The sequence below is a fragment of the Xenopus laevis genome, chromosome 2L, assembly GCF_017654675.1.
Source record: "Xenopus laevis strain J_2021 chromosome 2L, Xenopus_laevis_v10.1, whole genome shotgun sequence".
NCBI lineage: Eukaryota > Metazoa > Chordata > Amphibia > Anura > Pipidae > Xenopus > Xenopus laevis.
This window is the reverse complement of record NC_054373.1, coordinates 184888376-184911135: the sequence shown is the minus strand read 5'-3', so window position 1 is coordinate 184911135 and position 22760 is coordinate 184888376. Positions and strand designations below refer to the sequence as shown.

Below are 22760 nucleotides of genomic sequence, written 5' to 3'. Positions count from 1 at the left end.
CGCATGGTACTGCAGGTTTTTGCGGGTAACCCGCGGGTACCCGACCCGCTGCAGGACTCTACACGGAGGAGCACTCACCAAACAAAAACACAGCATGACTGGCTGCAGTTAAACCACAAAATAACGACAAGAATACCGCACTCAACAGGCTCAGTTAGAGGAACTGATTTTAATAGAAAAACATCGTAGTGATCTTCCTCAGGGAAAAAAATAGTTTTGGTTTTTCTATTAAAATCAGTTACCGGTACTCTAACTGAGCCTGTTGAGTGCGGTATTTTTTCGCTATTTTATATATATATATATATATATATATATATATATATATATATATATATATATATATATATATATCACTTGGGGGGTGTCAGCATTACAGCTATAGCACAGTGTATGCAAGAATAGCCACATGATGTCAAAACAGGGGTTCAGATGATATACTGGGGTTCAGTCAGGTAATAATTAGGAAGGCTGAAAAAACCCAAAGGAGCACATGGAGCTGTAAGGAGGTCCCTCTCCTGACCATTCTGCAGGGTCTCTACATAATCTGATCATTGGGCAAAGACTGCTGGCTTAGGGGTGTAAGCTAAATAGGAATGTATTATTGAGTGCAAGCCTACGTGCATAGTACTACAGGGTTCAGATTCCCTTGGTTGATGGTTTAGGGCTTGACACCCAAACGGAACATTTGTACTGGTGAGATTCTACGGATATAAACAATTTGGGGTTTTACCTGTTGCTGAGAAACAAATTCCAGCATTCCTCTGCAACCAATAGCCCCCCTGGATAAATAAGACAACTGCTTATCTCATGTATAGCAGGTAAAGCTCCATCAATCCTCTGTTTTTTTAGGGCTGTTTAGAACAGAACTCCCAGATTCCCACAGTCCCTCTATGGACGGATTCTGTGTATTTATTTGCACATGAACAGTCCACCAGTCATCAGTATTTTGTATAAAACATGGTGCATTTAATAGCAGTGCATTAAAAGACACCGTTGTGTAAAAGATGTACTTATCTAACAAAAGAAAACACGATGCCACCAACACAAATTAACATGGAGTAAAGGTCAGAGCTCGGTTCCATCATGCTCCGGTAAGTCTGACCAGTTCCAGACATGTAAAGAGCCGTCGCTGGCTGCAGATAGAACAGTTCTTTCTTTCCACGGGTGCCACGCATGTGCTGTAACAGTCGGCTCCCTTCCATCCTCACATGTTCCCATGACCGAGTGCCCTTTGTGTATAAATACGGCCTCTCTTTCTTTCATAGCAGAATCCCACCGTTTTGTGTCAAAGATTTGCACCGAGCCCCCGAAGCCTGGATTAAGAACACAATAATTAGTGACGTGAATACGGCAAACGTATTGAGCTTCCAAAAGTTGTGCTGAAATGTTTAATGTCTAGAAAGAATAAATGTCCTTCTGAGTATGTACTCCCTGTACCCCTAGCGGCCTAGCCTATCAATATAGGACACAGTAAGAAGCTTATCTCTTCCTCTGCCAATCGTAGTTTGCTAACCATTAAAGAAGAACTAAACCATAAAAATGAATGTGGCTATAAATGCCATATTTAATATACTGAATTTATTGCACAAGGCTAAAGTTTGAGCTTGTCAATAGCAGCAATGATCCAGGACTTCAAACTTGTCACAGGGGGTCACCATCTTGGAAAGTGTCTGTGACACTCACATGCTCAGTGGGCTCTGATTGGCTGTTGAGAAGCTAAGCTTAGGGCTCGTCACTAATTATCCAGCAGAAAATGAGCTTCCCTGGCTGTAATATAAGTTTATGCTACAGGTTTGCTGATTATTCAATTCTGATGCTAATTGCACTGGTTTCTGTGCTGCCATGTAGTAATTATGTGTATTAATTACTAATCAGCCTTATATTGTGACATTTCTATTCTATGTGTACTGTATATTGTGAGTGGCTCCCTAAGCTCAGTAAGTGACAGCAGCACAGAGCATGTGAATCAGTGAATCAGCAGAAAAGAAGATGGGGAGCTACTGGGGCATCTTTGGAGACACAGATCTTTACTGTTAAAGAATTTGTTGGTATACCACAAAAAAATTTTTTAAAAAAAAAACACAAATTAAACTTTAAAATCGCATAGCCTTTATTAAGAAATAACCTACCAAAACTCTGCTTGCGCTCCTCTTCAGAAAAGGCGATACAGTGACGATTCATCGTGCAGCGCTCGATTTCTTCTCCCTGGCTATCTCCTATAAGGAAGGCAGGGAGGAGAAATCGAGCGCCGCACGATGGATTGCCTTTTCTGAAGAGGAGCGCAAGCAGAGTTTTGGTAAGTTATTTCTTAATAAAGGCTATGCGATTTTAAAGTTTAATTATTCTTGGTGTTTTGTTTTTTTTCATGGTATACTAACATTGATGTTACTGGTCCTTTAAGGTTGCAAGTCAGCAAAAATGTCCAAACTGAAACCAGTAATCCCTGAGGTTGACCAGAAACACCAGGAACGGTAGGAGAGGTGGCAGTTGCTGTTTCTGAATCAGCCAACCACAAGGCTGCTAATATTACTAGAACTTCTAATGTTCCCAGAGACATGTTTTCTGACTATTATAAATCCATATCATTTAGGCGGCCTTGTTTTTTCCGGATACTGGACCATTCTCCCCAGCTGTTATATTTTGGGACTGCCACTTGGCAGGTGAAATTACCTGACACTGAGATGCAGTCGGACAATGCAGGGGCCCAGCAGATGCTCAGAAGCTGTTCCGAAGCAGCAGGAATAGGAGTGCACCACGTGGCACATTTAAGAGGGACACTAAGGTTTCGGGGGTCGGTAAGACACATGTGACCTTCAGATGAAACACTTGCAACTGTGGAACAAACATCTTCCTTTGAGGGATGAACTGCTGAACACCAGGTGACACAAGAAAGCCCCTCTTCACCCACACTCCCCTCACTAGCGGCCCCCGGCATTCGTATATCCGCAATGAACTGCCTTCCATTCATACAGCAAACAAACACTGTGCGAGAGTCCAGAAAACAGAGGGTGCTGACGCCATCACTCCCGGACACACCTGGAGAGACACAATGATTGGGTCAGGAAAATAACAAGAACGTTACCTGAAATGGGGAAACTAAATTCTATGTCTTGTGCTCCGTAGTTTTACACATCCAAGTCTAATCCGGAGCATGTCCAGCGGGGCTCATTTACTGTATAATACACCCAAAACTATTTCACTTGGGCAAAGCCTGGAAGCGATGGACCTACCCCCAAGTGCAACGTAAAGGGGAACTATAACGAAAATTTACTAAAAGATTCATCATACTGAAATAAGAAACCTTCTAAATCAATTAAATATTCTGCACTGTTTCTGAAATAATCAAGTTTATCTTCACAATTCCTCTCTCAGCATCTGTTTCTCTTCATTCTGTCTTCATGCAGCAGTTGGGTGTCAGATATTCATTGACAGATTCAATATCTCTTATAGGGGGATTCCTTTTGCCTAGAAGATGTATTAGAGGTCACTCTATTAAACTCACCAGACATCATGTCTCTCTACATGCAGGATTTGTGCAAAAGGCAGTTATTTTGTTACATTTTGTTTGTACGCTGAAGCTTATATAAAATTTTAATTTTTGTGATACTTCCCCTTTAACAATAATATTAGCAAACATAACTGGGTTCACTGAAATGAATAGGAGACAAAGGCTAATATGCCTTATTTTTTGCCAAATGAAATTCCACTTATATTTGCCACTCCTACTGATCTTCCATTGTTACTGATGCTTGGTTGCTAAGGTAATAGTGCTCCATCAACCAGAGGGCAACATCAACTACGGTAGTTAAAATAAAAAAAATAAAAAAAATAAAAAAAAAGCAAATTGTCTTTTAATACTAGGGATGCACCGAATCCACTATTTTGGATTCGGCCGAACCCCTGAATCCTTCTCGAAAGATTCGGCTGAATACCAATTCAAACTTGAAGTATTCGGCCAAATCTTTGGCGAAGGATTCACGGGTTCGGCCGAATCCAAAATTGTTTACTTCTTTGTTTTGTGACAAAAAGTCCCACTAATTTGCATATGCAAATTCAGATTCGATTCGGCCGGGCAGAAGGATTCAAATCCTGCTAAAAAAAGGCTGAATCCTGGATTTGGTGCATTCCTATTTAATACTGCAGGAGTGAACAGCCATTTAACTAAACACACAATCAGACAGTCAGTACCTAAAGTGTGAATCTGTTTTGTGGATTTGATGTCTGTAAGTCGGATGCTGTCGGCCTGGGACCCATGTAGAATCTGGGGAGATGCAGAGGTCGTAGTGGCAATTCGTGTCCAGGTTCCTTTCCCAGCTTCAGAAGGGATGGTGCTGATGGGTTGAATGACGTCTACAAGAGAACAATTATTATTCCATGAAATATCTTCACTCTCAAGGCTCAATGGCTGTAATTGTGGCTTTGATTCAAGGTCAGAAAACAAATATTAGATCAGCACTTCTAAATAAAACACTTTATTTGCACCTGCAAAGTTTCAGGCCCATTGATTTAAGGTCTAACATGAAAGCCTTACACCATTCTCCCTACAGAATTATTCACTCTCGTGTAATCTCCCCTTTATAAGACAATGAAAAGTTGAATTTTATGGCGAATAAACAAAGTGCGCTACGGATTAGCCAATGTTCTAGGACAGGGATCCCCAACCCTTTGAACCCGTGAACAAAAATGTTCTTGGGGTGCCAAATAAGTGTTGTGATTGGCCATTTGGTAGCCCATTGGAGGACTGGCAACCTACTTGAGGCTCTGTTTTGCAGAATGTGTTTTTTATGCAACAAAAATTTGCCTCCAAGTCAGTAATTCACAAATAAGTTCTTGGTTTGAGGCCACTGGAGCAACATCCAAGGGGCTGGAGAGCAACATGTTACTCACGAGCTACTGGTTGGGGGTCACTGTTCAAAACCTTTAACCTCATACACTAAGGGGCAGATTTATCAAGGGTCCAAGTGAATTTGAGGGAATTTTCGAAGTAAAAAAATTCAAAATTCAAAGTTATTTTTTGGATACTTCGACCATCGAATAGGATACTACGACTTCAAATTTACTTCGAAGTAAACATTGTTCGAATATTCGATAATCGAAGTACAGTCTCTTTAAAAAAAAACTTCAACTTCGCCAAATTAAACCTGCCGAAGTGCTATGTCAGCCTATGGCCTATTGACCTGATATTTGAAGTCGAAGTATTTCAATTCGATGGTCGAATTTTGAAGAAATTCGACCCTTGATAAATCTGCCCCTAGGGGGTTATTTACTATAACTAGGGATGCACCAAATTCACTATTTTGGATTTGGCTTAACCCCCGAATCCTTCGCAAAGATTCGGCCTCCACCGCCTCCATTTACACATGAAAATTAGGATCCGGATTCGGTTCGGCCAGGCAGAAGGATTCAGGTGAATCCGAATCCTGCTGAAAAAGGCCGAATCCCAAACTGAATCCTGGATTTGGTGCATCCCTAACTAAAACTCAAATTCAACTATTTTTTTTTATTAAAACAAAGTCGACCAAACTCTCGTCCATGAATTTAACTTCATTAATCAATAATTCTTCTTGAAAAAGTCGGATTGTATGGCCGACGCTCTGAAAACGAAACTTTATGGGATTATCGTATAAAAACCCAGATTTATCGGATTCTCCAGCTCAGATCACGGAACAACTTCAGGGACATCGGCCATTGACTTCTACATGACCTCGGCAGGTTTCAGACGGAGGATTTTCAGATTCAGATTTTTAGCAGCTTTGGGGTATAATAAAGCTCTAAAAACTCAAGGTTTTTTTGCTCTAAAAATGTGAGTTTTCCCCTTTACAAACTCAACCAGAAAAATTTGAGGTTTAATAAATGGCCCCTAAAGGATGAAGGGGGAGTTATTTACATTGCACTTTGCACTCCTTTAAATGTGTCCCCCCATCAATATATTGTATTTGCTAAATCACATTAGCCCTTTGGTCTGTGACGGAGGCTCATAAAATGTTATGGACTCAATTCTAACTCACTTCAAAGAATCTGAGTTCAGCGTCCAATTAGCGAATAATGTGTAGCCACATAACAGATTCCCAATTGTTGCGCACATACAGTCATATGAAAAAGTTTGGGAACCCTCTTAATTCTTTGGAGTTTTGTTCATCATTGGCTGAGCTTTCACAGTAGCAACTTCCTTTAAATATACAAACAGTAGTGTTTCAGCAGTGACAAAGTTTATTGGATTAACAGAAAATATGAAATATGCATCATAACTAAATTAGACAGGTGCATAAATTTGGGCACCCAACAGAGATATTACATCAATACTTAGTTACAAATGTAACAGCCTCTAGACGCCTCCTATAGCCTTTGATGAGTGTCTGGATTCTGGATGTGGCTATTTTTGACCATTGGTCCATACAAAATCTCTCCAGTTCAGTTAAATTTGATGGCTGCCGAGCAAGGACAGTCTGCTTCAAATCATCCCATAGATTTTCCATCATATTCAAGTCGGGGGACTCCAGAATATTGTACTTGTCCCTCTGCATAAATGTCTTTGTAGATTTCCAAGTGAGTTTAGGGTCATTGTCTTGTTGGAATATCCAACCCCTGCAGCGGAACTTCAACTTTGTGACTGATGCTTGAACATTATCCTGAAGAATTTGTTCATATTGGGTTGAATTCATCCGACCCTGGACTTTAACAAGGGCCCCAGTAGTCCCTGAACTAGTCACACAGCCCCACAGCATGATGGGACCTCCACCAAATGTGACAGTCGGTAGCAGGTGTTTTTCTTGGAATGCCGTGTTCTTCTTCCGCCATGCAAAGTGCTTTTTGTTATGAGCAAATAACTTTTTGTGTCATCAGTCCAAAGCACTTTGTTCCAAAATGACTGTGTCTTGTCTAAATGATCTTTTCCATACAACAAGCGACTGTTTGTGTGAGTGCAGAAAGGGCTTCTCATCTCCCTGCCATACACATGTTCTTTGTGCAAATTGTGCTGAATTGTAGAACGATGTACAGATACACCTGCATCTGCAGCAACATGTTCTTGCAGGTCTTTGGAGGTGATCTTTGGGTTGTCTGTAACATTCTCACAATCCTCCGCATATGCCGCTCCTGTATTTTTCTTGGCCTGCCAGACCTGGGTTTTACAGCAACTGTGCCTGTGGCCTTCCATTTCCTCATTACATTCCTTACAGTTGAAACTGACAGTTTAAACCTCTGAGATAGCTTTTTGTAGCCTTCCCCTAAACCAGGGATCCCCAACCTTTAGAGCCCGTGAGCAACAACCAGAAGTAAAAGGAGTTGGGGAGCAACACTAGCATGAAAAATGTTCTTGGGGTGCCAAATAAGGGCTGTGATTGGCCATTTAGTAGCCCCTATGTGGATTGTCAGCCTACATTGAGGTTCTGTTTGTCGGTACAACTGGCTTATATGAAACCAAAACTTGCCTCCAAGCCTGGAATTCAAAAATAACCACCTGCTTTGAGGCCACTGGGAGCAACATCCAAGGGGTTGAGGAGCAACATGTTGCTCAAGAGCTACTGGTTGGGGATCACTGCGGGCCTAAACCATGACACTGAACAATCTTTGTTTTCAGATCTTTTGAGAGTTGCTTTGAGGATCCCATGCTGTCACTCTTCAGAGGAGAGTCAAACGGAAGCACAACTTGCAATTGGTCACTTTTTCTCCTGGTTGGACACACCTGCCTATGAAGTTCAAGGTTTAATGAGCTAATCCAACCAATTTGGTGTTGCCAGTAATCAGTATTGAGCAGTTACATGCATTCAAATTAGCAAAATTACAAGGGTACCCACATATTTGCACAGACATTTTTTCACATTAGTGTGAGATTTGATTTCATACAACTGAATACTGCTTCACTAAAAATCTTTGTTTAGAAAACACCCCAGTACTCAGATGTTCCGGGGAAATGAAAGACATACCACTGTTTATCTGTTTTGTTGAAAGTGGAGTAAATTATTATGCAGGCTGAGAGAGGTTCCCAAACTTTTTCACATGACTGTATATGCAAATACACAGTCTATCGGTTAACATGGGAGCCATACCCTGTGAAAGACTGAGTGGTTGCTGAAATTCCAAAACAAAAAGCTAAATAGTTTAAAAAAAATTAAAAAAAGAACATTTTAAGAATAATAAAAACAAAGACTAATTGCAGATCTATTCAGGGATATTCAATCTAAAGCCAAACTTCCCCTTTATGACTTTCCTGCACAGCCTATGATTGTCCATGGCCTGGGCAATTACAAAATGTAAACAGGGAATATTTATGGACAGTTCCAGGACACACAGTCCAGTGGATAATCCTGTGTTAGAGGAACGGGGGGTGTAACGGACCAGGAGCCACAGGAAAGAGCACAAATGACCTGAGAGACTGAAAGGGGCCACGTCTGTAAGTAGAGATCCACCAATCACTTCCCATTCAGTTTGGGATTCGGCCGAATCCTTTGCCTGGCTGAACCGAATCCTAATTAGCATATGCAAATTAGGGGACAGAAGGGAAATCACGTGACTTTTCTTGACAAAACAAGGGGAAAAAATCACTTTTTCCTTTCCAGCCCCTCATTTGCATATGCAAATTAGGGTTCAGGTTCAGAAATCAGCCGAATCCTAAATATTGGACTGTGTGCACCCCTTTGTGTAAGACTCCAGCAAAACCTCAATGTTGCCTCATTTTACACTCATTCTTCATTACAGTTCACCAACTTGTAATTATTTCCCTGATTTTAAACCCCTTTTTTCTGGTCCCCTGAAAAACATAACATTGGGGGTTCTGCGGTATTCCCAGCACAGGAATTTTACGGATGAGAGAAAACTGTAATTACTCACCTCTATCTTCTGGGCCTATTTGCCAAACCCACAGAGGACAAGACGCCGGCCCACTCGTCACTATCAGACTGCAGCAAAAATAAAAGGATCACAAATTCTGGAACAAAATATGCCACTGTCACACAATACTCACATTTAGCTGTTGTAAAGTAATCAAAGGGTTAAAATAATCACCTGCTAATTTGTATATACGCGTATGGGATCCGTTATACAGAATTATACAGGTAAGGGGGATCAGTTATACAGAATTATACAGGTAAGGGGGATCAGTTATACAGAATTATACAGGTATGGGATCCGTTATACACAATTATACAGGTATGGGATCCGCTATACACAATTATACAGGTATGGGATCATTTATACACAATTATACAGGCATGGGATCAGTTATACAGAATTTTACAGGTATGGGGGATCAGTTATACAGAATTATACAGGTATGGGATCAGTTATACAGAACGTTTGGGGCGGGACGTCGTACACATCGATTTGGTTTTCCCAAGTCATCCGAAGTTTCCTCGTGAGGCAACTTTGGGAAACGTAAGAAATCCGACTTTCTTGCCAGTGGGAAGGCATTTCAGGGAGATTAGTCGTCTGCAGTAGCGAAGATTTGTCGCAAGCAACTAATCTCCCCTTGTGCCACCCTTAGTCTACTAAATACAGCTGGGATCAAGTACAAGTTACTGTTTTATTATTACACAGAAAAAGGAAATCAGTTTTAAGAATCTGGATTATTTGGATAAAATCAAGTCTATGGGAGACGGCATTTCCATAATTCTGAGCTTTTTGAATAACGGCTTTCTGGATAATGGATCACATATCTTTATTAACTAACCAGCTAATCTAATACCAATACTTAGGGGGTTAATTACTTAACTCCAAATGCAAAAATCACGAAAAATATAAGATTTTTAAAAAATCATGAATGCTTCAGAATTTATTAAACCCCGAGGATGGAAAAGTCTGAATCAGAAAATTCGGCATCTCAGACGTGTCGAGGTTCCATATAAGTCAATGGGAGAAGTCCCAATGATTCTTTGATGTGCGCTGGGTTTCGTGCAACACCCCACCGTTTTTGGGCAAAAAACATAAGAAATCTGAGGTTTCAGGTGAAAAAAATCAAGAGAAAAAAAAATTTGGATTTTTTCCCACAAAGCAAATTTTGGGAAAATGTAATAATAAATAAGCTTAAAAACCCGAGCGACTTTCATCGGAGTTTGCAGCAGAAAATAAAATCAGACTTTGATAAATAAGCCCCTTAGTAATATACTTTGTGGCTGCTGCAGTCACATCTGTCCTTTAAATTTGGCTGTAAGAGAGCAAAGTGGTAAATGAAAGAAGATTCCAGGAGGGAACAGGGTGTGTGCTCATAACAGGAAGGATTGGGAGAATGCAGAGAGATTCCTGTTGATGTGATTTGATTGAAATAAAGGTCCCACATGTTCCTGCAGTTTAATATATATATATATATACACATACACACACACACATAGTATATGACTTCTCTATGGCCCCACACTGGGCAGTGCAGCAAAGTGGGGCTGTGAATGGGGGGTTGAGGCAGTTCCTATACGAGGGTCTCATACAGCGAGGCTACGAGCAACTCCCAGCCAGACGCACGGATTATATAGTTGTTTAGCATAAACTCATGGAAATATCAAACCTGCACTTCTGTCACAGCTACAGGCTGCCAGCCCCCAACTTAAATAGGTGCTTTGCCTTTAATTTAACTTTAAGGGTAAGGCCACACTGGGCATTTTGGGGAGATTTGGTCACCTGGCAACTAATCTCCTCGTATTTGCGGCGACCAATCTCCCCAAATGCTTTCCGTGTCTCTGCGCCGGCTAAAAAGAAAAAACGCCGGCACTAATCACACGCGGGGGTTCGTTTTCCGAAGTCGTCCGGAGTTGCCTCACGAGGAAACTTCGCGCGACTTCGCAAAACGAAACATGTGATTAGCACCGGCGTTTATTTCATTTTAGCTGGCGCAGAGTGAGGGAAGGCGTTTGGGGAGATTGGTCACGCAAAGACGAGGTGATTAGTCGCCAGGCAACCAAATCTCCCCAAACGCCCAGTGTGGCCTTACGATAAGTGTGTTATAGAATGGCTAATTCTAAGCAACTTCTCAATTGGTCTTCATTATTTATTTATTTATTTTTTTTATAGTTTTTGAATGTTTTGCCTTTTTCTTCTGGCTCTTTCCAGCTTTCAAATGGCCTTCAAAAACAAATACTCTGTAAGGCTACAAATGTATAGTTATTGCTACTTTTTATTACTCCTCTTTCTATTCAGGCCCCTCCTATTCATATTCCAGGGTCTTATTCATATCAGTGCATGGTTGCTAGGGGAATTTGGACCCTAGCAAAAAGATGGCTGAAATTGCAAACTGGAGAGCTGCTGAATAAAAAGCTAAATAAGTCAAAAACCACAAATAATAAAAAATGAAAACCAATTGCAAATTGTCTCAGAATATCCCTCTCTACATCATACTAACAGTTAATTTAAAGGTGAACAATCCCTTTATTGGGTACAATGAGTTGGGGGCTGAACATCATGAAATCATGAGCTCTGAAAAGTATAAATGAGTTTGCTCCTGGTTGTGGTACTTGCAGCAATAGCAGTAAGCGAATTCCTATTTTTGTAGCAATTTTGAAATAAAAGGCAACTATTTAAAAACAAGTTTTGTGAGAGAGGAAATACCTGGGGTATTCTGGATAACGGATCTTTGCACAGTTTGGATCTTCATACCTTAATTCTACCAAAATAAGATTTAAACACAAATTAAACCCAGTAGGATTGTTTTGCGTCAATAACGATTAATAATACAGTAGTTGGCACTATTTTATAATTACAGAGAAAAGGGAAATTCTTTTAAAAAAAGAAAATTATTTTGTGGATAAAATGGAGTCTATAGGAGACGGCCTTTACGTAATTCAGAACTTTCAGTATAAGTAGTTTCTGGATAATGGATCCGATACCTGTAATAGAATATGACGAGCGTCTTGCAGGGTCTTACCAATAACCCCTTTAAAGGGGCGGTTCACCATTAAGTTAACTTTTAGTATATTATAGAATTGCCAACTCAAAGCAACTTTTCAATTGGCCTTCATTTCTTTCTCTTTTAAAGCTTTTGAATGATTTGCCTTCTTCTTCTGACTCTTTCCAGCTTTCAAGTGGGGGTGGGTCACTGACCCCATCTAAAAAACAAATACCCTGTAAGGCTGCAAATGTATTGTTATTGTTACTTTTTATTACTCCTCTATCTAGTCAGTCCCTCTCCTATTCATATTCCAATCTCTTATTCAAATCAATGCCTGGTTGCTAGGGGAATCTGGATCCTAGTTACCAGTTTGCTTAATATGCAAATTGAAGAGCTGCTGAATAAAAAGCTAAATAAGTCAAAAACCACAAATAATAAAAAATGAAAACCAATTGTAAATTGTCTCAGAATATATACTCTAGAGATCCTACTTAAAACTAGCTCAGGTGAACAACCCCTGTAATGCCTCGGGCTAAGGAAGTTTTTAGCAGAGCTCCCTCCTGCTGTACAGAGTAAATGTAAAAGGAAGACACACACACACATTATATATATATATATATATATATATATATATATATATATATATATATATATATATATATATATATATATATATATATAATACCTGCTCTGAGGAATGTGTTTCAGGCTGTACACAGGCTCATCAATAAATCCTCCATGTTCCACCTTCAAATCTCTTTCTGGGCACAAACCCTGGTGGGAGAAAAGTGCAGGTGAGTGTTTTTATAAAGAATGGAAAATTCACATAAACTTCCAGAATCAGCCAGAGAGGAAACCTAACGCAGTAAAAGCTCATGTATCTGGAACCTAAGCAAAATGTCAGCTATAATCAACACTGTTCATGATCCAGACAGACACTAACTGCCTGTTAGGAGAAGTAACCCCGTTATTCAACTATTCGGCTCTCCTCTACCCAAATAATTAATCATCACCATTGTAAGTATTTCTGGATAGAAGGTTATTCTTCTGTTATACAAAATAATTCAATTGCTGGGCCACCATCAGAATATCCTTCCTTCACTCCACTTTCTTTTGCCCCTTTTTACCCCACCTATCAACCTGAGATTTAAAGGGGAAATATCACAAAAATGAACATTTAGGGGCAGATTTACCAAGGGTCGAATTCCGAAGTTAAAAATACTTCGAAATTCGACCATCAAACTAAAATACTTCGACTTCGAAGTTTTTTTCATCGAATTTGGGGTTCCTGCGGTCAAAGTAAAATCAATCGAATGATTAAATCGTTCGAATCGAACAATTTTAGCGATCAATCAAATGATTTTACTTCAACTTCCAAAAACTTTAAAAAATACATTAGAAGGTCCCCATAGGCTAACATAGCACTTCGGCAGGTTTAATTTGGCGAACTATTGAAGTTGAAGTTTTTTTAAAGAGATAGTACTTTGATTATCGAATATTCAAACTATTTTACTTCGAATCGAATTCGAAGTAAATTCGAAGTCGTAGTATCCAAAAAATAGCTTCGAATTTCAAATTTTTTTACTTCGAGAATTCCCTTGAATTCACTTCGACCCTTGATAAATCTGCCCCATAATATAAGCTTCGTCATATTGAAATAAGAAACTTTCTAAATACAAACAATTAATTAAAATATATTCTGCATTGTTTCTGAAATAATCAAGTTTATCTGCACTATTCCTCTCTCATCAACTGTTTCTCTTCATTCTGTCTTCATGCAGCAGTAGGGTGTCGGATATTCATTGACAGTTAGATCCAATATATATATAAGATATATTGGATCTAACTGTCAGTGAATATCTGAAACCCAACTGCTGCATGAAGACAGAATGAAGAGAAACAGATGCTGAGAGAGGAATAGTGAAGATAAACTTGATTATTTCAGAAACAATACAGAATATTTAATTGATTGTATTTAGAAAGTTTCTTATTTCAATATGCTGAAGATTATATTAAACGTTCATTATCGTGATAGTTCCCCTTTAAGGTTTAATTTACATTTCTGTAAATATGGTTTCCAACTCAAATCTTTGTTGTTTTTGTATTACAGAACCAAGTGGATGCATGTCAGGGCTATTTAGGGAATGTACAGAATGGTCAAATACATAGAAATAAACAATATCTCTTAAGATGTGTATACATGTTGTTGCTATATAAAAAAGAATGTCGAGTATATTTTCCCCTCCATTGTGTTTTCTGTTCAGTAATAAAAGATATAGAAAGCTACTGCCACCTGCTGAAATTAAAGTACATTACAACCTGCCCAAAGCCCAAATCCTGTATCCTGGCCTAGCTTTTTACTGCCCAAGCTGGAGGAACAACATCCCATCAGAGAATCACAGTAATGCCCCTTTAGTCACAATCATGAGATTCTATTTTATAACTTTCAGCCACCCATCAACTTGCAGGATTAACAAAGAATGTACAAACCTTTAGGACAGAGGTTCCTAAACTGTTGAGACGGTCAAAGCAATATTTACAAGAGGCCAAACTGAAGGTTAGATTTGGGGTGAGTGATTATTTGTACCCTGGGTACCCCTGGAACTATAGCAGGGTGACACCCCAATGTTTCTATATATCTGTAACCTTGTTATGAGCTAAGGGGGCCCAGTCTGAAGGCCAGTTAGGGGGAGATTTGGGGTGAGTATTTATTTGTACCCTGGGTACCCCTGGAACTATAGCAGGGTGACACCCCAATGTTTCTATATATCTTTAACCTTGTTATGAGCTAAGGGGGCCCAGTCTGAAGGTCAGTTAGGGGGAGATTTGGGGTGAGTGCTTATTTGTACCCTGGGTACCCCTGGAACTATAGCAGGGTGACTGTTACCCCAATGTTTCTATATATCTGTAACCTTGTTATGAGCTAAGGGGGGCCCAGTCTGAAGGTCAGTTAGGGGGAGATTTGGGGTGAGTTCTTATTTGTACCCTGGGTACCCCTGAAACTATAGCAGGGTGACACCCCAATGTTTCTATATATCTGTAACCTTGTTATGAGCTAAGGGGGCCCAGTCTGAAGGTCAGTTAGGGGGAGATTTGGGGTGAGTGCTTATTTGTACCCTGGGTACCCCTGGAACTATAGCAGGGTGACACCCCAATGTTTCTATATATCTGTAACCTTGTTATGAGCTAAGGGGGCCCAGCCTGAAGGCCAGCTGGGATGAAATTTGGGGTGCAATCCTTTCCGTGGGAAGTCCTGGATATAGCAGGGCCATTGTTACACTAACCTTTCTATATATCTATAATCTTGTAATATATGACAATTGTCATGGCTTTGTCTGGGTAATAAGTTGATTTTCTGGCCATTTCTGAGTGAAACAGGAGCTTAATTTAATCGTATACTGTGGGTGGATAGAAGACAAGAGTTTTAATTACCATTGTGCTCTCTGAGAGGATTGTGGTGATAACAAAATCACACTCACCAATGGGTTTACGCCAATATCTGCTGAACACCTACCGGATTCTCTTTGGCGTGCAGTTTCTGTGGAATGAGCAGCTGTAGGATTTCATTTCTCTTGGCACTGTCATATCCTGCTACACAGATACCTGGGGGTGAGGATACAGTTTAGTGACTCCGTGTGCAGAGGGGGAGGGGGAAAATAATTGTAAGTCTTACTTTTATCCCCTATCCACTCAACAACTCTTGTGGGACCCTGAAGCTCAAAGTCATGTAGATCCTTGTAGCTGAGAAGGTAAATGCAGAAGAGTCAGTGATGCTTCTATTTTAAAGTTCAACTAAAGACATGGAAAGATGTATTTTATTATTGTCGAGCAACTGAAGCACTACTCTCTGAGCAGAACGTCTCCAAAGCACATGCTCCCAGCGTTCCCTAAAAGCCAATATAAAACAACTCAGATGTCAATTTCTTTAACAGACCAATCACAATACAGAATACACAGACTAATACTATTACGACTCTTAATATAAAGGCGTTTCCTGTAAGGCACAAATCCCAGTGTTTATAGCAGTTCTGGGTGCAGCACCTATGACAGTTAGAAAGGGACAGACACAATGACAGTTACACAGAACTATAAACCCAGTGAGAATGAGGAATGAATGGATATTGGGAAGTTGTATCAGGAGTCAGAAGCAGCAGTGCAGAGAAAGGGACAGACACAATGTCAGTTACACAGAACTATAAACCCAGTGAGAATGAGGAATGAATGGATATTGGGAAGTTGTATCAGGAGTCAGAGGCAGCAGTGCAGAGAAGAGAAAGGGACAGACACAATGACAGTTACACAGAACTATAAACCCAGTGAGAATGAGGAATGAATGGATATTGGGAAGTTGTATCAGGAGTCAGAGGCAGCAGTGCAGAGAAGAGAAAGGGACAGACACAATGACAGTTACACAGAACTATAAACCCAGTGAGAATGAGGAATGAATGGATATTGGGAAGTTGTATCAGGAGTCAGAGGCAGCAGTGCAGAGAAGAGAAAGGGACAGACACAATGACAGTTACACAGAACTATAAACCCAGTGAGAATGAGGAATGAATGGATATTGGGAAGTTGTATCAGGAGTCAGAAGCAGCAGTGCAGAGAAAGGGACAGACACAATGACAGTTACACAGAACTATAAACCCAGTGAGAATGAGGAATGAATGGATATTGGGAAGTTGTATCAGGAGTCAGAGGCAGCAGTGCAGAGAAGAGAAAGGGACAGACACAATGACAGTTACACAGAACTATAAACCCAGTGAGAATGAGGAATGAATGGATATTGGGAAGTTGTATCAGGAGTCAGAGGCAGCAGTGCAGAGAAAGGGACAGACACAATGACAGTTACACAGAACTATAAACCCAGTGAGAATGAGGAATGAATGGATATTGGGAAGTTGTATCAGGAGTCAGAGGCAGCAGTGCACTTATCCACTGAAGAAAGGAGCAGGCAGCTCCTGAAACGTTTGGGCCACATTCCGCACAAATAAAAATTTTGGAGGTGCTTTGTAGCACACCATTTCAACACAGCATCGCATCCTCTTCTTTATTGCTAATTGGATACATCACGCAGGGTCACGTGACTGGAGGAGACGCCGAGCTGTTAAGTTATTACACATTGTATCCAAGTTCCGTGAGTGTATACAGTTTCCTTATTCAGAGAAGAGAAAGGGACAGACACAATGACAGTTACACAGATCTATAAACCCAGTGAGAATGAGGAATGAATGGATATTGGGAAGTTGTATCAGGAGTCAGAGGCAGCAGAGAAGAGAAAGGGACAGACACAATGACAGTTACACAGAACTATAAACCCAGTGAGAATGAGGAATGAATGGATATTGGGAAGTTGTATCAGGAGTCAGAGGCAGCAGTGCAGAGAAAGGGACAGACACAATGACAGTTACACAGAACTATAAACCCAGTGAGAATGAGGAATGAATGGATATTGGGAAGTTGTATCAGGAGTCAGAGGCAGCAGTGCAGAGAAAGGGACAGACACAATGACAGTTACACAGAACTATAAACCCAGTGAGAATGAGGAATGAATGGATATTGGGAAGTTGTATCAGGAGTCAGAGGCAGCAGTGCAGAGAAAGGGACAGACACAATGACAGTTACACAGAACTATAAACCCAGTGAGAATGAGGAATGAATGGATATTGGGAAGTTGTATCAGGAGTCAGAGGCAGCAGTGCAGAGAAGAGAAAGGGACAGACACAATGACAGTTACACAGATCTATAAACCCAGTGAGAATGAGGAATGAATGGATATTGGGAAGTTGTATCAGGAGTCAGAAGCAGCAGTGCAGAGAAAGGGACAGACACAATGACAGTTACACAGAACTATAAACCCAGTGAGAATGAGGAATGAATGGATATTGGGAAGTTGTATCAGGAGTCAGAGGCAGCAGTGCAGAGAAGAGAAAGGGACAGACACAATGACAGTTACACAGATCTATAAACCCAGTGAGAATGAGGAATGAATGGATATTGGGAAGTTGTATCAGGAGTCAGAAGCAGCAGTGCAGAGAAAGGGACAGACACAATGACAGTTACACAGAACTATAAACCCAGTGAGAATGAGGAATGAATGGATATTGGGAAGTTGTATCAGGAGTCAGAGGCAGCAGTGCAGAGAAAGGGACAGACACAATGACAGTTACACAGAACTATAAACCCAGTGAGAATGAGGAATGAATGGATATTGGGAAGTTGTATCAGGAGTCAGAGGCAGCAGTGCAGAGAAAGGGACAGACACAATGACAGTTACACAGAACTATAAACCCAGTGAGAATGAGGAATGAATGGATATTGGGAAGTTGTATCAGGAGTCAGAAGCAGCAGTGCAGAGAAGAGAAAGGGACAGACACAATGACAGTTACACAGATCTATAAACCCAGTGAGAATGAGGAATGAATGGATATTGGGAAGTTGTATCAGGAGTCAGAGGCAGCAGTGCAGAGAAAGGGACAGACACAATGACAGTTACACAGAACTATAAACCCAGTGAGAATGAGGAATGAATGGATATTGGGAAGTTGTATCAGGAGTCAGAAGCAGCAGTGCAGAGAAAGGGACAGACACAATGAGGTAACACTCACAGGCGAATAGACTCCAACATCCATTCCTCGTACTCTTCACTCTCCATGCTGAGAATGCTCATGTGACACAAGCGACCAATCCGAAAAGCGCAATGAAAATCCACTTCCGGATTCTGTCCCGGGTTGTGGGCGTAATGTCCTGTGGCTCTTAAACACTTCCTGTTTTTTTTCTCACTGTGTTTACCGAAGTCTCGCGAGAAGAGACTATGCTCGTGATGTCACAAGTTATCGGCTGAGGGAGGAGTCAGGACAGAGGTGTGAGCTACTGCTTTCCTCTGGAAACTATTTGACATTCTCAGCCAAAGTCTGTGATATGAAATCTTCTAAACAACTGAAATGAGGCTTCTCCTTTTATCTTTCCCCCTTCTAATAAAGATTTATTATCCCCTCCTGGCAGCGATTTGTGTCACATTTCACCTCCTGTCACGTTACTCTGCCCTCACCACTCACTTTATTTACTTTAAGGTCTCATCCTCCTCATCCTCCTCCTGCCTCTGCCTTCACCCCTATTGTCTGTCTTATTGTCAGTCTTATTGTCAGTCTTATCCTCAGTCTTATCCTCAGTCTGGCTCCTAGAGAAGATGAACAAGATAGTTATTGTAGGAGAGGTGATGAGGGAGGAAGGCTGAGAGGAAATCACATACCTCCCAACATTTTGGAAGTAAAAAAAAGGGGACAAAAATTTTTTTGTCATGTTGCGTGGCAATTTATTTTGACCACACCCATTTTGTGGCCGCACCCCCTAATTACCATGTTCATGTTACAAAGTTTGGCAGGTTATAAAAATGTGAAAATATTTCTCCTTATCTAAACTGTTAAAATTACTTATTTTCTTATCTCAAAATTGTTACAAAGTATCTTAGTTGCTCCTGTTAGCTGTACTGGCCTCTCTGCCAAAAGCCAATTAAGTTAGAAACTTTGTTTCTTTTTGTGGCTGTTCAGTGCAGAGAAAAGAGGGACTTTCCAGTACAAATGAGGGACCTCAGGTTGAGCTGCCAAAAGAGGGACTGTCCCTCTGAAAAAGGGAGAGTTGGGAGGTATGAAATCATTAAGGCTGAGGAACATGACAGGAGGGGCAGATGTGAGTGAGATGGAGGAGTAAATAGAGTCGTATTTGAAGGTGACCAAGTCAAGCTGAATTCCGTGTGTTTAATTAGGTGATCACATCGCTGACTTTGGCTGATTATGTACAGACACATTTTAGGACATCCTCCTGCGAAATACCTGTCCTCTATGTGATCTCCTATGGTTTAGCAATGGCGCATCGGATGCTTTTACCGTCACTCATCCTCCAAATCTGCAGTCACACCTCCGTCCTCTACCCTCCCTTCTCAGCCGTCACTCATACAAACTCCGCCCTCAGCCCTCCATCTTCCGCCCTCCCTACTCCGCCCTCAGCCCTCCGCTCTTCCTGTTCATCCCTCCGCTCTCCCCCCTCAGAACTGTCTTTTCATCCGTCAGTCTTGTCTCTAAGCTCCTAAAGTGGTGAGCCAAAATTTTTCACAGAAAATAGGCATCTTAGGTTTTGTCAGTGGACCTCTCTAAGGGGGGAGAGCGGAGGGAGAAGGAATGAAGAGGTGGAGTGGAGGGCTGAGGAAAGAGGGTAGAGGGCGGAAGGAAGAGGGTGGAAGGCTGAGGGCGGAGTTTGTATAAGTGACGGCTGAGAAGGGAGTCATACCGCCTAACATTTAGGAAACAGAAAGACAGACAAAAAGATTTTTTGACCATGCCCATTTTTGGGGTCACACCCCCTAATGACCATGTTCATTTTACATAATTTAGCAGGTTAAGAAAGTTTGAACACGTTTCTGTGGTTTTTATATGTTATTACAGTTTTGCAAATGAAGGTGAATTGCCCTTTAAGCTGTGAGTGTAACTTCTTATCTTATCAAACTGTCACAAAAGTTTGTCAAGTATCTATTCTGGGCTCTCTGCCAAGACGCAATTAAGTTAGAAACTTTGTATCTGTTCCTGGCTATTCAGTGCAGCAGATCAAAGAGAAACCAGGACTTATCAGGACAAATCCGTGACAGCGGGCTGAGCTGTCAAAAGTGGGACTGTCCCACTCAAAACGGGACAGTTGAGGGGTATGCTTTATACTTTTGGAAGTCCTTCTATTTCTTCACAACTTTCCAACAGACATTATGGGGTTATTTATATTGTGTTAGATTGTGTGAGTTTTAGTAAAGATTTCTAACAAAACCCTCCCAAAGACTCTGCCATGGACTTCTGTATGATCTTCACAAGTTTTACATGATGTATTTTCGGATTCCAGCGATTTTCAGGGTTGGGTGTAATAAATTGAGACAAATTCGAGTTTTTGGGGTTTTTTTAAACCTGAAAAAAATACTTTTGACTGAAAAATCGCCTAGTATGATGTAGAGAGGGATATTCTGAGACAATTTGCAATTGGTTTTCAGCAGTCTGGTTGCTAGGGTCCAAATCATCCTAGCAACCTAGCACTGATTTTAATAAAAAACAAAACTATGAACAGAAAAGGGCCCAGATAGAAAGACCAGTAATAAAAAGTAGCAATAAAAGCGTGGTTCACCTTTAAGGTAACTTTTATTAGGTTACAGAACGACCAATTCTAAGCAACTTTTTCAATTGGTTTTCATTATTTATTTTTTATAGTTTTATAGTTGTCTTTATCTTCTGATTCTTTGCATCTTTCAAATGGGGGTCGCTGTCCCCTTCTAAAAAACAAATGCTCTGTAAGGCTACAAACGTATTGTTATTGTTACTTTTTATTATTCATCTTTCTATTCAGGCCTCTCCTATTTATATTTCAGTCTCTTATTCATATCAATGCATGGTTGCTAGGGGAATTTGTTCCCTAATTACCAGATTGCTTAAAATGCAAATTGAAGAGTTGCTGAATAAAAAGCTAAATAACTCAAAAACCTTCAATAATAAAAAATGAAAACAAATTGCAAAATATCTCAGAATATCCCTCTCGACATCATACTAAATGTTAACTCAAAGGTGAACAACCCCTTTAACTATAAATCTGCAGCCTTACAAATAATTTACTTTTTAAATGGGGTCACTGACCCCCATTTGAAAGCTGGAAGGAGGCAAAAGACCAAGGCAAATAACTGAAGAACAATTATATGTAAATAATGAAGACTTGCTAGGAGTTTGACATTCTATAAAATGCAAAAAGTTGCCTTAAAGGTAAAGCACCCCTTTAATATAGTACATAAATAATTAAGCCTCTGATGATTGTAGGAGTTGTAGTTTTACTATCCGTTGCTCCAGCCACCCTTCCCATTCCCAGAGCAGGTAGGAATTTACAGACTACATTGCAGTTAAGGAATAAAAGCTGGGTTGTTCACCTTTAAATTAACTGTTAGTATGACGTAGAGAGGGATATTCTGAGACAATTTGTAATTGTTTTTAGTTTTTTATTATTTGTGGTTTTTGAGTTATTTCATTTTTTAACTTTGAAAAATTGTAAATAATGTATATTAGAAAGATGCTTAGAATTTGTTTTTTTTTTTAATTAGTATATTTAACCCTGCCAGTCGTAGAATCTAATAGTGGATTTGGTTCATCTGTAGGCAAAGCAGACCCTGGGGCCTCATTATAAATAAGTATAACAACTGTTTCGGCCTTTCATTTGTAAATTGCGTGTAATTAAGCAGCACCTTTGTCTGTTCCTATTCCTGTGTTTGCCCCTTTAAATTAACTGTTAGTATGATGTAGAGAGGGCTATTCTAAGACGATTTGCTTAGTTTTCATTTTTTATTATTTGGGTTTTTTGACTTATTTAGCTTTTTATTCCGTTTGCAGTTTCAGTAATCTGGTTGCTAGGGTGCAAATTCCCCTAGCAACCATGCAGTGATTTGAATAAGACCCTGGAATATGAATAGGAGAGGCCTGAATAGAAAGAGGAGTAATAAAAGGCAGCAATAACAATACATTTGTAGCTTTACAGAGCATTTGTTTTTAGGTGGGGTCAGTGACCCCAATTTAAAGGCTAGAAACAGAAAACCTTTTAAAAAATGAAGTTGCTTAGAATTAGCCATTCTATAACACAGTAAACGTTTAACTTGAAACCGTTCTGGCACAGACTGTGGATTCCTATATTGAAATTGCCAGTGCCCCTCGTAATCGTCATGCCGACGGAGTGAGAAATCCATTGGAATGTTGTCTCAAACTCACGTCTGTTGGGATAAGAATGTTTATTGGGGATTAACAACATTGGCCTCATCTAAGAATGAAAATGTATCTGAATTAAAAAATATACTGATTGAACATGTTTGTGTGTTTATTTTAGTGTTTGCACTATACCGTGATATAAAAGAAGCTGCTGCAGGTCTCGATCAGATCAACTATCC

General features: G+C 40.2%; 1 protein-coding gene across 1 annotated transcript; it reads right to left on the bottom strand.

The window, feature by feature from the left end:
* Positions 1–944: 944 nt before the first annotated feature.
* wdr73.L (WD repeat domain 73 L homeolog) lies at positions 945–18575 on the bottom strand. The gene is made up of 8 exons (XM_041582824.1): positions 18418–18575; positions 15486–15553; positions 15327–15415; positions 12498–12586; positions 8830–8897; positions 4189–4350; positions 2671–3036; positions 945–1313 (listed from the first exon to the last, which is right to left on the bottom strand). The coding sequence occupies exons 1-8, from the start codon at positions 18477–18479 to the stop codon at positions 1066–1068; spliced, it is 1152 nt and encodes a 383-aa protein (XP_041438758.1). The 5' UTR covers positions 18480–18575; the 3' UTR covers positions 945–1065.
* Positions 18576–22760: the final 4185 nt, after the last annotated feature.

What these genes read in the sequence shown, in the direction of transcription:
- wdr73.L (XM_041582824.1), bottom strand. Translation starts at nt 18,479, where the DNA reads ATGAGCATTCTCAGCATGGAGAGTGAAGAGTACGAGGAATGGATGTTG. An exon ending in AAAACAGATTCACACTTTAG is followed by an intron (nt 3,037 to 4,188) that starts GTACTGACTGTC and finishes GTGTCTCTCCAG; the next exon opens with GTGTGTCCGGGAGTGATGGC. An exon ending in CGACTGCATCTCAGTGTCAG is followed by an intron (nt 1,314 to 2,670) that starts GTAATTTCACCT and finishes TTCTTAATCCAG; the next exon opens with GCTTCGGGGGCTCGGTGCAA.